The sequence below is a fragment of the Camelus dromedarius genome, chromosome 3 (assembly GCF_036321535.1).
Source record: "Camelus dromedarius isolate mCamDro1 chromosome 3, mCamDro1.pat, whole genome shotgun sequence".
NCBI lineage: Eukaryota > Metazoa > Chordata > Mammalia > Artiodactyla > Camelidae > Camelus > Camelus dromedarius.
This window is the reverse complement of record NC_087438.1, coordinates 13,862,280-13,878,098: the sequence shown is the minus strand read 5'-3', so window position 1 is coordinate 13,878,098 and position 15,819 is coordinate 13,862,280. Positions and strand designations below refer to the sequence as shown.

At 31.3% G+C, this 15,819-nt stretch overlaps 1 protein-coding gene across 6 annotated transcripts in view; it reads left to right on the top strand.

The window, feature by feature from the left end:
* CDH18 (cadherin 18) overlaps positions 1-15,819 on the top strand; it is an 885,120-nt gene that overhangs the window by 833,921 nt on the left and 35,380 nt on the right. For all 6 annotated transcript variants that reach the window (XM_064479693.1, XM_064479687.1, XM_010981984.3 and 3 more), the window contains one exon: positions 10,570-10,691. In XM_064479693.1, coding sequence (XP_064335763.1) covers positions 10,570-10,691 — 122 coding nt within the window. The remainder of the gene's footprint in view (positions 1-10,569; positions 10,692-15,819) is intronic.

The following is a 15,819-nucleotide window of genomic DNA, read 5'->3' as shown; positions in this document are numbered from 1 at the left end:
GAGCATTCTATTCTCCTTATCTAAGTGATTTTTTAAAAAACTAAATAATATTGACATGTATTTAAATGTACGGATCTTGTTATATTTCAGTGGGCTTTCAAAAATGCACACATCCATGTGATCACATTCAGATCCACAACCATGGTGGAGCATTATTCTGTCACCTCAGAAAGTTCTCTCTGACATGACTTCCTTCTCCCAGTTACAAATTTTAAAAACTACTAATCTGATTTCTGAGTCTATAGTTTTTCTTTTTTTTTTCCAGATGTAGTAAAAACGAAAGAGAAAACATATAGACTCTTTTGACTGGCTCTTTTCGTGTAGCATATGCTTTTGATCTTTGTCCATGACATTATGTCAATATGTAGTTGCTATTATTCTCTTATGTGTATATATCCAACACTTTATTTTTACATCTGTTGATGGAAATATGACTTGTTTCCAGTTTTTAGCTATTCTGAATAAAGCTTCCATCAATATTTTTAATCAAATTGTATGAGGACATGTGTTTTAATTTACTTTGGGTTAATAGGTAGAGGTGGGGTCATTGGGCTAATAGTCTATTGAAGTTAGGAAGCCATGCCTGTTTCCCAAAGTGGCTGTATAACTGCATTGCCACCGGCAGCTGCACTTCAGCTTTGACATTGTCAGTGTATCCCCCACCCCCCCACATTCTAGGAAGTGTTAAGGGACATAACATTGCTTCAATTTGCGTTTCACCACAGGCTAGTCATGTTGACAATGTTTTTATGCACTTATATCTATATATCTGCTGTGAAGAATTTTCTGTTAAAATTTTTGCACATTTTTATAACGTTCAGCTTTTTATAATTTAGCTTTGAGGTGTAATATATTGTGGATAGGTGACTTTATCAGCAGTGTGCTTTTCAAATATTTTCTCATCTTCTGTGTCTTATCTTTTCATTTTCTTAATAAACAATACTTTACAGAATACTTAATAAACAGTGCTTACTTAATAAACAGTACTTTTCAAGGAAGGGAATATTTTTTGAAAATTACAATGTATATTTTTGGTTTATTTTATGATTCTTGACTTTAGTGTATTATCTAAGAATTATTTGCTAAACACATGGTAATAAAACATTTATCCTGTTGGTTATTATATATGTATATTTAAGGCTTTATATTTTGATCTGGGGTTCACTTTGAGTCATATTTTATGTATAATGAGAGGTAAGGGTCCAGTATAATTTACTTAACATATGAATTTACAACACACCCACTATTTGTTATAAATGCTAATATTTCTCTATTTACTTATCATGACAACTTTTGCTATAAACACGCTGAAACTGTCTTCTGTGCATATCATCAGTTTTATATATATTATATATACACAAATATATATAATATACATGTATATAATTGGTATAAGACATGTCTTATTACCAATTCCATTGTCTTCACTACTATGGCTATATAGTAACACATCAGAAAATGTGAGTTTTCCAACAGCTTTCTTCTCTTTTAAAATTGCTTGGGCTAATTTAGGACCATTTCTTTTACATATAAGTTTTAGAATCAGCTTGTCAAATTCTTCAACAATCTGAAGTAGAATTTTGATTGCTACTCCATTAGATCTATAATTCAGTTTTGAGAGAATGAACATCTCAAAAATACTGAATCTTCTATGCATGAATGTAACATGTTTCCAGGTATCTAGATAGTCTAAATTTCTTTTAATAAAATTTGTAGGTTTCAGCAGCAGGCAAATATTGAACATATATTATTTATTAGATTTTTTTATGTTACATAAATTTGATATGTAAATGTTCCTTTATTTTTAGTCTTATAGAAATACCTGTTAATACGAACTTGCAGCCTATAATATTAACTCATATTAGTTCCAAAGCTTTGGGAAGATCATTTGTACGTGGATGATCATGTGATCTGTGAAGAAATATAGATTTGTTTCTTACTTTACAATGGATATGATGGTTTTTTATTCATCCCTAATTATACTGACTATAACCTTCAATCCAATGTTCAGGAGAAGTGCTGAAAGTACCCTGCCTTTTTTCTGATCCTTTGGTTAAAACATTCAGTGATGACAGTTATAGGTTTTGGTGCAGACAATATTCAGTTTGGGGAAGTTTCTTCTAGTCTAAGCTTGCTGAATGTTTTTGTTTTTCTTTTTAATTTAAAAAATAGGTGATAAATTTTGTTATTTTTTTCTGCATCTATTGAAATAATTATATGTATGCGCAGTGAATTACATTCGTTGATTTGAAAATGTTAAATAGCCAGTCTTTCCCTCCAGGCAGATACAGACTTGGCCGTGGTGAATGTATTATCAAAACTGGAAGGAGTCTTAGGGCTCTGTTTGTATGTCTCTCTTCTCTCAAGGAGCATAGTTCTTTGTTGTCTATCCAATGCTCTGAGAACAGTATTTTGTTCAGTTTTATAGTCATATATGATAGCAGGTCAGTCTGGTATCAGTTGCTAATTCCTGGCCAAAATACAAAGTTTCCTTTCTTGAATTCTATTTCAAAGCCTGTTGAACTTATCATTGTAATTCCGTAATTTATTTAAATATTACATTAAATAATATGACATATGTGCATAATAGAATGAGGATTTGTGTAGTTTAAGCTTTAAGTTTTCCTAAGACTTGATAAAAATGAGTTGCTAGAAATACGCTGCAATTTAGAAGAAAAAGGAGATCATTATAAAATTTCAGGGAATTTCTAAGAGTGTTGGTGTATTTAAAGTATTTCAGATTTATCTTCACATTTTCCTTCTCTTGGACTAAATCAGTTTTGGATTCGTACATGATGCAGTGCATGTGCTTTTTACAGGAATGGTGACATTGACAGTAAGCCCAAGCAACAGCAGATCCATTCTCAGAGATAAGACTTTATCTCTACACCCAGAATTCCAAGATTTTTTTAATAATTATGTATTCAAATATTTCAATACAAGTGTTTCAGATATATACATATATATATCATTTGTATTAATGATTTCTTGTGTTAGCTATTTTGCTATAATTGACAAACCCCTTTCAGGTGTTGACTGTATCTGATAAGAAAATTTTTATTATCCTTATATTCCTCACTCAGAAAAAGAAAAAGAATATGAAATGATGTTTTATTTTATTAGTGAATTTTTAGGCAGCATAAAATTATGATGGCAAATATAAGTTCAAAGAACAGCACAACAGTTGATCACAAGCTGAATTTTGGGAATTCTAACAAAGATAACAGTAGAAGGGTTCACAGACATTGTGGAGGAAGAGACCAAGATGGAAGATAAATGTTAAACTCTTCATTATTACTAAAAGTAGAAAATAGTTATTCCATGTGTTAGATTCTTTAATATAACTGAATGGACCAATTGTGACATTTTAATAGAAATTTTTAAAAACCTATTTTTAATTTATTTCATAATCAATAGCAAATACTTAAGAACATCCCAATATAATTAATTTCACATAGAGGTAAAATTGAGTTTACAGTTCTGATTTGCAGAACAAAGACAGTATTCATTCATAAAATCAAAAGTACGACTTAAAATTTCAAAGCTTCCAACTTATATTAGTCTCAGGCAATAATACTAAAGGAATTGGAACTGTTGGAGGATCTATGGGTAACCAGAAGAAAAATGATGTCATTAAGGAAGTTGAGATTCATTTTAATTAATGCACTTCAGTCTGGGATCTTTATAGGATCAGAACATTAAGATTTTATACCGTAAACTGACAAAAAATTAGATAAATACATGGAATGAGTTTTGAGTGATGCATTTCTAATTGCCTTATAATTTTTGACAGTTCTTCTAGACAAGTATTAGATTTCTTTAACTGTTATGAAATAAGCAAGTGATCTGAAACACATAAGGCTGCTTTAATTATCTATCATATAATATTCACAGAATGTTTTATTTTTAAACCGTTTTATTTGACTACAGGAAAGAGATGTTTGAGGGTTAATCTACTAGATATCAGATATATATTCTTATCCATTGTGACAGATTATTTTGATTACAACACTTGATTTCTCAATTTATATTTAAATAAGATATAAAGAAGGGAAGGAGAGGAAAAGGGCCTATTTGGGGCACCAGGCACATACTGAACATTGTGATAGTTTTATCCATAGAGTAATTCTTACGTATATTAAATGCTCACTTTAGTGAGGAACTCCTAGTATTTATTAATTATGTTCTCTTTTTCTTGCCTGAAACATTACAGACTTTCATAAACAAATTTTTTTAAAAAGCTAATAAAAATAGCAATACTACCTTTGTTTCAAAACAAGCATATTGTGTGGAATCTTTCTGATTAATTTGAACACTTAGTTGTCTGCAAAACTTATTTCTATATATCTGTTTAAGGAAATTGTGGAAACATATTTATTCATAAATAAAATATTATGCATGCATTTTAAAATGTTCTATCATCAGTCCACATTAACTATTAAGACTTCAGACTGTTTTGGTTTGTCGATATTTGCCTATAGTGAAATCTTTTTATAGAAATCAAAGCAACAGGACAAAAAAAAAATAATTTGTTAGCACATCCTTATAAGCATGGGCATTTATGAAATTCAGGAAGCAATAAATATAATAATTTAATTAAATTTATAATCACTGAAATTTAATATTTTAGTAGTATTTAAGGTTTTTCACTTTGAGTGAATTTTCATAAAGGAAAAGAATGAAACCACATTTTGAGGAAAATAATCTACATGATATAAACAAGAAAATTTACATCCATCTATTTATATATTTTACAATTTTATATATTTTAATACTAACTTCAGAAGATGAATAATTAGATTAGAAATCTACTGATTCCCTGGTAAACTTTGCTACATATACTAATGAACGTAATTTAGGTTTTTGGAAGGCATCTATTTCAGTATTAATGGCTTTGGTGTAAACATATATTAAACACTGAAGTCACAATTTCGAAGAAAACAAACTGAAAAAAAATACATTATTGAAGTTGTTTTCTCCAGTCCATATCAATAATGGGAAATCTAGAGGGGGACATATTTCACTGTTTTGTGTTCTCACTGTAATCCATCACGGTACCGCACACATATCAGATTTTCGAACAAACTCACTAGATAAAATAGATTGTTCTTTGTTATAGAAAATCTGCTATCTTAGCATCCAGCCTGCTTTTGCACTGGAGTACCACCTTCCCTGCGTCCCTGTCTCCGTCATGCACTGGAGTACCGCCTTCCCTGCGTCCCTGTCTCCATATGGACACTCTGCTGATGTGAAATCCTGGTACACTGGTATTGCATAAAACATGGATGATTTTTATCTAGTATAGTATTTTATACATGCTGAAAATCACATGTATAAGATTTTCAGTGTGCCATATATTTTGTTCTTGTTTCTGTTTTGTTTTCGATTTTCAGAAAGGATTAAAATGAATGTTCTGCTCTCTCCCAAGCTCATTGTTTTAAAGTTTGCGTAGCTTCCTTAATTGTTTCTCAAAACATAGTTTGGCAAGTCACATCATTTTTATTTCGGTTTACAGATTAAGTAATTAAGGCACTGCATACCAGAAATTGATATAACTCTATAAACTGACTATACTTCAATTTAAAAAAAAAGTATATGCTGTGAAATGCTTTCATAATAAAAAAGTTCTTGAGCCAAAAAAAATTTTTTAAATAAAATAATCATTTGCAAAATATTAAAATAAATAAATAAGGCATAGAAATAACAAATAAAGTCCCAAAGTTCATATTCCAAAAGAGTTCTGAAAGGGGCTTGTACTGAAGTTTGATCGCCGTGTAGTTTATTTACTCTGCCGTCAAAAGGATCGAAAACTGATTTTTAGAAATGAAGCATGAACCTAAAAATAATAGTAGCAAAAACAGAAATGTTGCATTAAGAACCTCAGGGACATTATCCAATTTTTGCTGTAGCAAAATGCTTCTAACACACATGGATATGTTCACATTTATAGGTAAAGTGATTGACATTCAAAGGGTAGAATACTAACCCAAGGACAGTGGGAAATAAGAAATAAAAACTCAAAGGAACTTGCCAATATACTAATATAGATTTAGCTAATTTCATTATTGAGCAGAAAATACTAGAATGCATTTTAGTAGCCATAAGTGACCACAAGGCTACAGCAGGTTTTCAGCTCTAATTACCCGGAATTAAAGCTATAGATTTCACACATCACCCTACTTTTAGGAAATAGACAGCAATGATTCAGTTTGCATCAGTAGTGATGCTAAGCTTACTCTGCCATTCTGTTTTTCATAACTCTTTATCGGTCCCGCCTGTGGTTACCCCGATGGTGTGTCATACAGATTATTAGTGGCATCTACAGTAAGGTTAGATTCAGTTCAGCTTCCCCCAGAACACAATGGTAGTAAAGTCCACAGACAAATTGGTATCTGATCCCAATGCTGTGCTCCTGATCCTTAAGTACTGGAAGAGTAATGGTACACTGGGGTTATAAGATGACTTTGGAACAACATGGAAGAAGTCTGTTTCCATCCAGAAGGACTTAGTTTCCTGTACCCAAGTGTGGAATGTGTACAAGCCTGCTCCGGTTCCAGAGGACAGAATGGACAGTGCAGACATGGGGCAGTGAGGTGACAGCTGAAAACTGTCAGATGCTTAGTTGTTCTTTTATTCTAGTCCTTTCTCAAGATGTAGTATTTCCAGAATCCTCTCCTACAAAACATTTTTCTGATACACTAAAATTGCTTCTAACCTTTCCTATTCAGAAAAGGAGCAGAGAACTCCTTTTAAGGATGCTGATACCAGTGATTAAAACTGATAATATTATTCTTGCCTCAGATTTCTAGGACAGATTGCTTTTTGTCCTCAGAAGTGAGCACATACCTTGTTTAGAAATTTAGGAATACATTAAAATATGTACAAAGGTCACAATAGAAAAGAAATATTAATGTAGTGGCAATAATAAGACCTAAGAAGTAAATCAGAGCCCTGGCTTCACCAAGATATGTCATTTAAACTGTGTCAGTTTCAGTTTTGTAATTTACAAAGTGAGAATTCAGACTGAATATTCTCTCTTAGTTTTAAAATGATAAAAATAACAAGTATGATCAATATTAGCTTCTAGAAAAGCTGTAGCAATGCCTTCTTTCATAAGTCATTCCCAATAAGAAAATATTTAAATCAACATTTAAATAATTTTAATTTAATGGATCCATTTATTTTTATAATATAAAATTATTTAATATAGTACATAAACATCAAAGTAACTTTAATTGTATATTGACAAAAATTAATGCCAATACTATTAATTATTCTGTATTAAGCGATTTATAGAATATATTAATTTTGAGACGTTTCTATATCTTTTTGTATATTTAATGTACTATTCAACATCTGCAAAGAAGATATTGCAAAGTATAATAATAAACAAATTTTACTGTATCACTGTAGTTAATTAGTGTTGTGAAGAACATTATCCTCAAAAATATACTATTTCATTTTGTAATCAATTTAGTTTTGCATATTTTTTTTCAGCTTTACAAAAATTTACCATATTTGAATGCTGTCTTCTGAGATATTTCTGAAAAAATATTTCAATCAACATTTCATTTCTAAGATTTATCCATGTCGTAGCTACATTGTTATTCATTTATTTTCTCTCTCATGATATAAATACATCAGAGTTATTGCATCTAATTAGCTGTTGTTGGACATTTGTGTTTCCCTGGTGTTCCTATTAATTTTGCTTGTGATGTATGTGTTCCAGGGTTTTCCTACATATATAAGCCAGGGAAATGGCTGGACCTTGTGCATGTGAATATGCAACTGTATGAATTATTACATGTGTCTTACTTTAATTTATAGGCATTCCCATTGGTGTATATTCAATCCAGCACTTGGAGAATCTCATCAAATGTCTTAAATTTTGTTTTGTCAGTATTGTTGAGATTAAACTGGTAACTTATTTCGATTAATGTGCATTTCTTTCAGCACTATTGAAGTTGAAAACTTTTTCATATATTTATTTGCCATTTATACCACTTCTTCTGTTAAATGTTTGCCCTTCATTTTACCCATTTTGATATTGTGCTCTCTCTTTTTCATATTGATTCAACACACTGTATGTTATAGATACAGATCCTTTGTCAATTATATGTGCTGCAAATATCTTCACTCATTTTATGACATTTTTTTTCCTCTTTGTGGCATATTTGGAGGAACTGAAAAGAAGTCACATTTGAATTTAATGAAATTTATCAATGCTTCCTTTATAATAGTGCATTTTGTGCTGAAATCGTTCATGAACCTTAATGTATTATATGCTAATATTTTTTCCTAAAGTATGTATAATTTTACCTTATAATCTAAGTCCTTAATTGTTTAAAACATATTTTTGTGTACAGTGCAATGTATGGCCCATTTTATAATGATGATGATGACACGGATACCAAGCTTTACTAATACTGTTTCTTGATCAATCTGTTCTTAGTGCACTCATCTGCAGTAGCTTCATTACCGTATATTATTTCTCTATGTAGTGGATCTGTGGCTGGGTTCTGTTTTCTGTTTCTGTTTGTCTATTCCTTTGCCGCTGTCACAGTGACGGGCTCTAATCTCATATAATAGGGCTTGATATGTGGTAAAGCAAGTATCCTCTATTGAACTTCATACAAGTCTGGACAATATTAGTACTTACTAATCTCAGAATCAGCTTTCAATTTCTATGAACATTTCTCATTGGATTTAGATTATATTGAAAATACGCACCAATTTGGAGAGGCGGACTTTGTTTATATTTTGTCTTCCAACTGCATAGATGATAGAGCTCTCAATAACTTTAGATCTTAATTAATGGCGTTCAGTGAAGCGTTTTGCATATAAGCCTTTCGTGTACTTTGTTAGATTTATTTCTCAGATCCTTATAGCTTTGTTTATTAACTACTGTTGGTTTTTCACCACTAAGAATAATGTTTCTTGTAGTTTTTGTTGTGGCTGTTGTTTGTTTCATATATCCTTAATCAGGTTGGGGGGGAATATTCTGTTCCTAGTTTGCTAAGGGGTTTTTTTGTTTTTCTTTATTTTACCTTGTTTTATTTTGTCTTTTCTGTGTATTAAGATGAGCCTCTATTTTTCGGTCCTTCCTTTAATTGATAGCTTTGTGCATAACTTACATGCTTTCTAAAATTTTCCTTTCTTTATTTTTTTCCCTCCCTTCTTCCCTCCCTCTCTCACTTCTTCCTTCCTACTTTCTTTCTTTCCTTCCTTTAATATCAAACTAAACAAGCATTCCTGGAACTAAATCAATGATAGATTTTATTTTACACACCAGTGGAATGGGTTTCGTGTTATTTTGTTTAGTCCATTGACAGCTAATACCTCTCATGAATAGGAGCATCTGGTGTTGATATTAACGTTTTATCAGACACAGAAAACAGTTGTAGAATGTTTCCTCCTCGCTCTGTTTTCTAGGGAAAAGATGTGTAATACTGAAGTTACCTGTTTCTTAAACTCCAGGTACTTTTATCTGGGCCTGATTTGTTCTCTTTGAAAAATGATTTTTTACCTAAAAATTGATCGTCTTTAGTTACTGTAGTACTATTGTGATTTTCTACTCCTTTTAAAGCCACCTATAACATGTTTTAATCCATCTATTTTCTTAATGGATAATGAAAAATTATTATTTTTAATATCCTCTGTATATGTATTTAAGCTCCCTTTTTCCTAAGATGGTTAGTTTTTGCCTTCTCATGTTCTTTGATAAATTAATAAATCTGCCTAAATTTTATCTTTTTTACTAGTCTTTTAAAAAATCTACTAGTCTGTTGTTATAAGTGTAATTTTGGACTTTTCTGGATAATGGCAGAAATATCAGCAATAAAAATAAATTTAATTTTTCCTTTATGAATTCTGCATTATTAGCTTTGACATATAAAATAAACCAAACATTTCTCTTTTCCTTTTATCTCAAAATTAATAAACTTACAGAAAAATGGGAGACTGCACTTAAGACATGTTGTAAAGTATTAGCTGTAATATTTTGAAATTTACCGGTTATATATGAATTCCATGCTAAGTTCTCATTTAAATTATCTTTATTTTTCCCCATGTATGACTTGATACCATACACTGCATATATTCTCCTATAAGAAGAAAAAGATCCTTGTGTAAAGAACTTTACTTTCTGTTTTCTGCAAGTTTATTTAGATTTAAAACCTTGAACTTTTTAAACATTATGTGATTTTTTTTTAACCAACTACTGTGCTCTTGTTAGATTAATGATGAAACCAATTGTTCATCCCTTAGACTCTGACAGCATCCGATGAGTTCTGACAACTTTCTCCCACTCCAGTTCCTGAATAACATGTAATTTCCTTGATATGACTAAATATCATTTTAGCATTCATGTCATGCCTTGGTGTTCATTTTTCATTTTTATCTAAGTTAATGAGTTCTAACAAAGAGTGCCTTTATAAAGTTGTCTTTTGCCAGAAGTCCTGCTGCAGCTCACGAGGCTGGTGACAAGCTACAGTATTAAGGAGATGGGTTTTAAACCAAGCCGCTGAAGTGTGCATGGAAATACTAAATACATCCCTATGTGTTTTGCAGACAATCCCGGTTTGCTGAGCCATGTCACAGTGGGTATTAGAGTTCTGGATGTCAATGACAATCCACCCGAACTTGCCAGGGAATATGATATTGTTGTCTGTGAAAATTCTAAGCCTGGCCAGGTAAGTTAATTGTTTCTTTCCTGTCATTTGAATGGCAGAGAAACAAGCAGCTCTATTGCTAATATTCTTAGGTATAATCCCCAGAAATCCCCCTGTGTTATTTTTATGCTCAGTCAAAATAATTTTATAAAGCTCTATTTTAAGTACTAAATAGATTGTTTCTGAGAATCATAGAAAATAAAATTTCCCTGGATCCCAAATGTAATTTAAAAAATGTACCCATTCATGCATGCATATTATACCAGTAATACTATATTGAATGTTTTGAGTACAGCCCTGTGTTAAATGAGGAGGAAACAGTGAACTTCCCTGTCCTAGTGAAGTTTAGAGACTGGTCTGGGGAGGTGAGACTGGCCTGGTTTATTTTGGAGGGAATGAGGGAGTGATATACAGTGACCATTGAATGCTATTGGTAACACAAGATGCTTAAGTTTTAACAACATGAAGAGTGTGTATGTTTTAAGGAGGTCAAGAGAGTGAAGGATGAAGAGAAGAGCCTGAAACTTAGGAAATGAGTCTGGACATTGCACGGCAGCCAGTTAAAGGAGTGAGACAATTCTGAAGAAAGGCCAGTTGCTGATGCCCATAAAGCAAGTGCAATACCGGAGGGGACATGCGTTTGTCCTCTCTGCTGTGTAACAAATTACACAAACTTGGAAGCTTAGAACAACACATTTTTATCATCTCATAGTTTCTGTAGGTGAGAATTCTCCTCCTGGCCTAGGTAGGTCTTTGCAGGAATCTCACAGGATGTAATCAAACTGTATTCTTACCTGGTCTCTTCCAAACTCATGTGGTTGTTGGTGGCAATCAGGTAGTTCCAGCTGCAGATGTGAGAGCTTCAGGATGTCCCTTGGTTCTTCAGAGTTCTGAGATGCCACCTGCAGTTTTTTTTTTTTTTTTTTTTTTTTTTTTTAGTCATATGGGCTTCCCCACCCAGTATGGCCACTTACTTCATCAAACAAGTAAGGAGAGTCTCTTTGTTGAGTCTCTGACAGTCTCGTATAATGTAATGTAATCAGTGTGATACATCAACACTCTTGCCGTGTTCCATTGGTCAGGACAGAAGTCACACCCAGACTTAAGGAGAAAGAATTACATGGAGGCATGCATTCAGTTGTGGACACCTTAAAGTCTGTCTGTTACAAATGAATCAAGAAAAGTCAAAAGGGTCTAGGTTCAGCTGAGTCAGATAGTTCCTTTTACCATCTGTGGTAAACCAGAATAAATGTATCATCCACAATTATTTTAAATCATTATGAAGCTTGTGATTAAATTAGAGCCATGAGAAACGTTGCCCTGGTTATTTGTGTATGAAGTACAAGCTATAGTGGCTTGCTAAAGTAATCATTGCTTAATATGGTTTTAATAACCCCAGGGAAGGTATTTACATATATAGAAATGGATAACTCTTGACATAAAGTTTTCTCATGCTCGTATCTCTCAAGAAAATTAGAAAATATGAATGAGGACAAAATTACTGAAAATTATATTTGAAAGTACTTATAGGTTATATGTTTTATTCTCTTAACAGTATATTATGAGTATCACATTAGCTACTTAAACATTCTTTTTATACCATCATTTCAAAAACAGTAAAGAATTTTATGCTACAGATACATAATGATTTACTTACCAAATCCTACTTCAATTGTGTTAGAAGTGGACCCACACATCTTAGCATTAGTTTTTAACATATATTACATAAGTTTAATTAATAAGAAAAATGTTAAACATTCAAATGGAAAATTTAGATTTTAAAAAATACAACTTATTAATATGGAATATCAAATTTTGGTGATAACATCAAAGTAGACATAGCTGAAGAGAAAATAGTGAACTGGAAAACAGGTTAGATTAAAATATCCATATTAAAGCATGGAAAGTCAAAAAGGTAGAAAGTACAAATAAGAATATGAAAGACATATGGAACTTGTAGGTCTAATACACAAGTTATTCAATTCTCAGATGGATATTAAAAAAATAGAATTGGGCAGAAGTAATATCTGAGAAGATCATGACTGAAAGTTTCTCCATACTGTTGGCAAGCATCAAGTCAAAAATTCAAAAAACATAGAGAAAAACAAAAAACAAAAAACTAAGCAGTTGTTTACAAGAATAACTCTACCTAGATGAATTACAATAAAATTTCAGAAATGAAATCACAGAATTAAAACATCAGAGTAAAAAGACGTAACACTGTTAGGGGAGAAAACAAAACAAAACTTGGATGTAGTGCCAAGCAGAGTTCTTAGATGACACCAAAATCATAATCCATAAAAGAAAAAAAGTTGATAAATTAGATTTGATCAAAAATAAACATTTTTGGTTTCTGAAAGGCCCCATTAAGAGGATGAGAAGAAAAACCACAGAGTGGAAAAAGAAATTTGCAGACCTTTTACCCAATAAATGATTAGTATGTACAATATAAAAAGAATACTCAAAGCTCAACAGAAAGAAATACAGTTTTAAAATGGACAAAAGACATGAGCAGACATTTCACTAGAGGATTTACAAATAGAAAACAAACATGTTATAGATGTACAACATCACAAGTGATTAGGGAAATTAAAATTAAAACTATAGTGAGCTATCACTGCATACCTATCAAATAGGACATTCTTTTTTTTTTTTTAAATGACACAGTATCCTGGGGAGATACAGAGAAATTGGATCATTGATGCATTTTTGGTGGACGTGTAGAATGGAACAGCTATTTTTGGATACATTTTTGTAATTTCTTAAAAGCTAAACATCCAATTACCAGAGTCCAGAAATAGAACTTTGGGGCATTTCTCCAAGAGATATGAAGGTTTACGTTTACACCAAACACTTCACACAAATGCTTCTATCAGGTTCTTCCACAATTGACTCAAACTGGAAACAATCCAGATGTCTTTCAATGGATGAATGGTTAAATAAACTACAGTGAATTCAGGCCATAGAATACTATTCAGCAATGAAAAGGAATAGAGTATTGATACATGCATAAATCTGGATGAAACTCTAGAGAATTTTGCTGAATGGGAAAAAAAAAAGAATACCTAAAATTTTCATAATGTATGGTGTCAGAGGTTAAGAAGACAATAAAGGTGACAGGGAAGTACATATAGATATAAAAGGCAGCACTGAGCACACTAATGGTGATGGAAATATTCTGAATCTTGACTACATCAATGTCAAGCATCCTAGATGGGACATTGTACATAGTTTTGCGAGACACTATCAGTGGGGAAACTGGATAAGGGTACACAGCATCTTTCTGTATTTCTGACAACTGCATATGAATCTATAATTATAAAAATAGTTTAAAAGTAAAAACAAATTGACATTTTTGAAAGATATAATATCTTTAAAAGAACAATTTCAAAAGGTGATTTTCTTTAATAAGGAAGAATGAAAGCAAAAAAATGGAAAAGTAAATCTCAAGAGCCAGAAGAGAATAGTTGACAAGCATGAATTCTTTTTCAACCAAAACTATTCCTCAAAAATAAAGACAAAACCCCCCCTCATATTTAGGCAAACAAAAATGTGAAAATTCCTTACCATAATACATACACTAAAGCTTTTTGTGGGGGGGTGAGGAGAAAAATAATCAAATTGACAGCTTGGAGTGGCAAGAATCCTTAAAGACCAAAGCAATCATTGAATATATTTTTAAAACTAAATTATTGATGAATGAATGTAAAATAAAGAAATATTTTCTGGAGTTTAAATGTATACATGGTAATGAGAGATCAGAAGGAAGGGAAGAGACAATTAAAATATTCTAAACCCCTTAAATTTGGGATAATTGATTAACTACTAATTTATAATAGATTTTATGTGTCAAGAATGAATGCTCTAACTTTTAGTTTAAGTAATAAAAATAGTAAAAGACCATGGAATTAAAAATGCTTCTAAAAAAAGTGATGTTTATACATTTTATTTCTTTACCTTAATTGTGTTTATTAAAACATTTGTTTACTTTAAAATAATTCACACACTTACAAAATTGTTGCATGTGATTTTATCTTGCTCTGTTATATTTAAAAATACAAAACAGGGAAAAAGACTTTTATAAAAGATTTTTATTGTCAAGGGGTCTAGGTCATATTTCAAAACTAAGATACAATCCTAATAAAATATAAAGTTTGTATCCAATTCAATACTTCCAAGATAACCCAAACATTTCTGTGAAATTTTTATAGCTCAAAGTCAGAATGATAAATTTTCATACTTTCTGTTGAGATATAGTTTTGTCTTTTAACACAAGATAAGCAAAATAAAAGAGAATGGGTTTAGTACACAAAACTCTAATAGCTAGGTAGCTATGGTAATTTTTTTTTAAATTAAGAAATAAGAAAATACATGTAGAACAAGTGGAAAAATAAAAAAGCAAAGAAAAGCAATGTAAACTTAAAGAAATATATATTAGTATTTATGTTAAAAATCACAAAAATACTTAAAAAATTCTATTGTCAAAATAGGAAAAAAGTTAATTAAATGTTTTTATAAGAGATGCATAATAAATATAATAAAGAAAAAAGCTTGAAAGAAAAAGTATGGAAAATACATCAATTACTTGAGTAATTGCTACGTACATGCTCACCCAGCTACACATGCACACCCACACATTTTATTATCAAAGGAAACATTACTGGATATAAAGAGTCACAAGCATTGTGATAATAGTCAGTGCAGCGGGCAGAAATAACAATGTTAAATTTTTATATACTTATCAACATTTCCTCAAAATGAGCAAAGCCAAAATTGATAGAAATACAAAAAATATATATAAATAAATAGACAAGCCCATTATCGTCCTGAGAGTTTCACTGTACTCTTGCCAGAAACTGATAGAATAATCACGTAAAATTGCAGTAAGGGAACTAAAAGTTGAACACTGCAAAAGCTTCACTGTTTAACAAATACAGGGCTTTGCATCGAACAACTTTAGATTATGCATTCTTTCAAAATTCACACAAAACATTTACTGTATACAGGATTAAAAAACAAGTTTTAATACTTTGCAAGGATTGAATAAAGTTAGATATCAATTCAAAAATATTGCTAGGAAAACAATCAGTCAGTAATGAAGGAAGACACTTCTAAATAAGCCAGGAGTCAATAAAGTAAGAAGAATTGA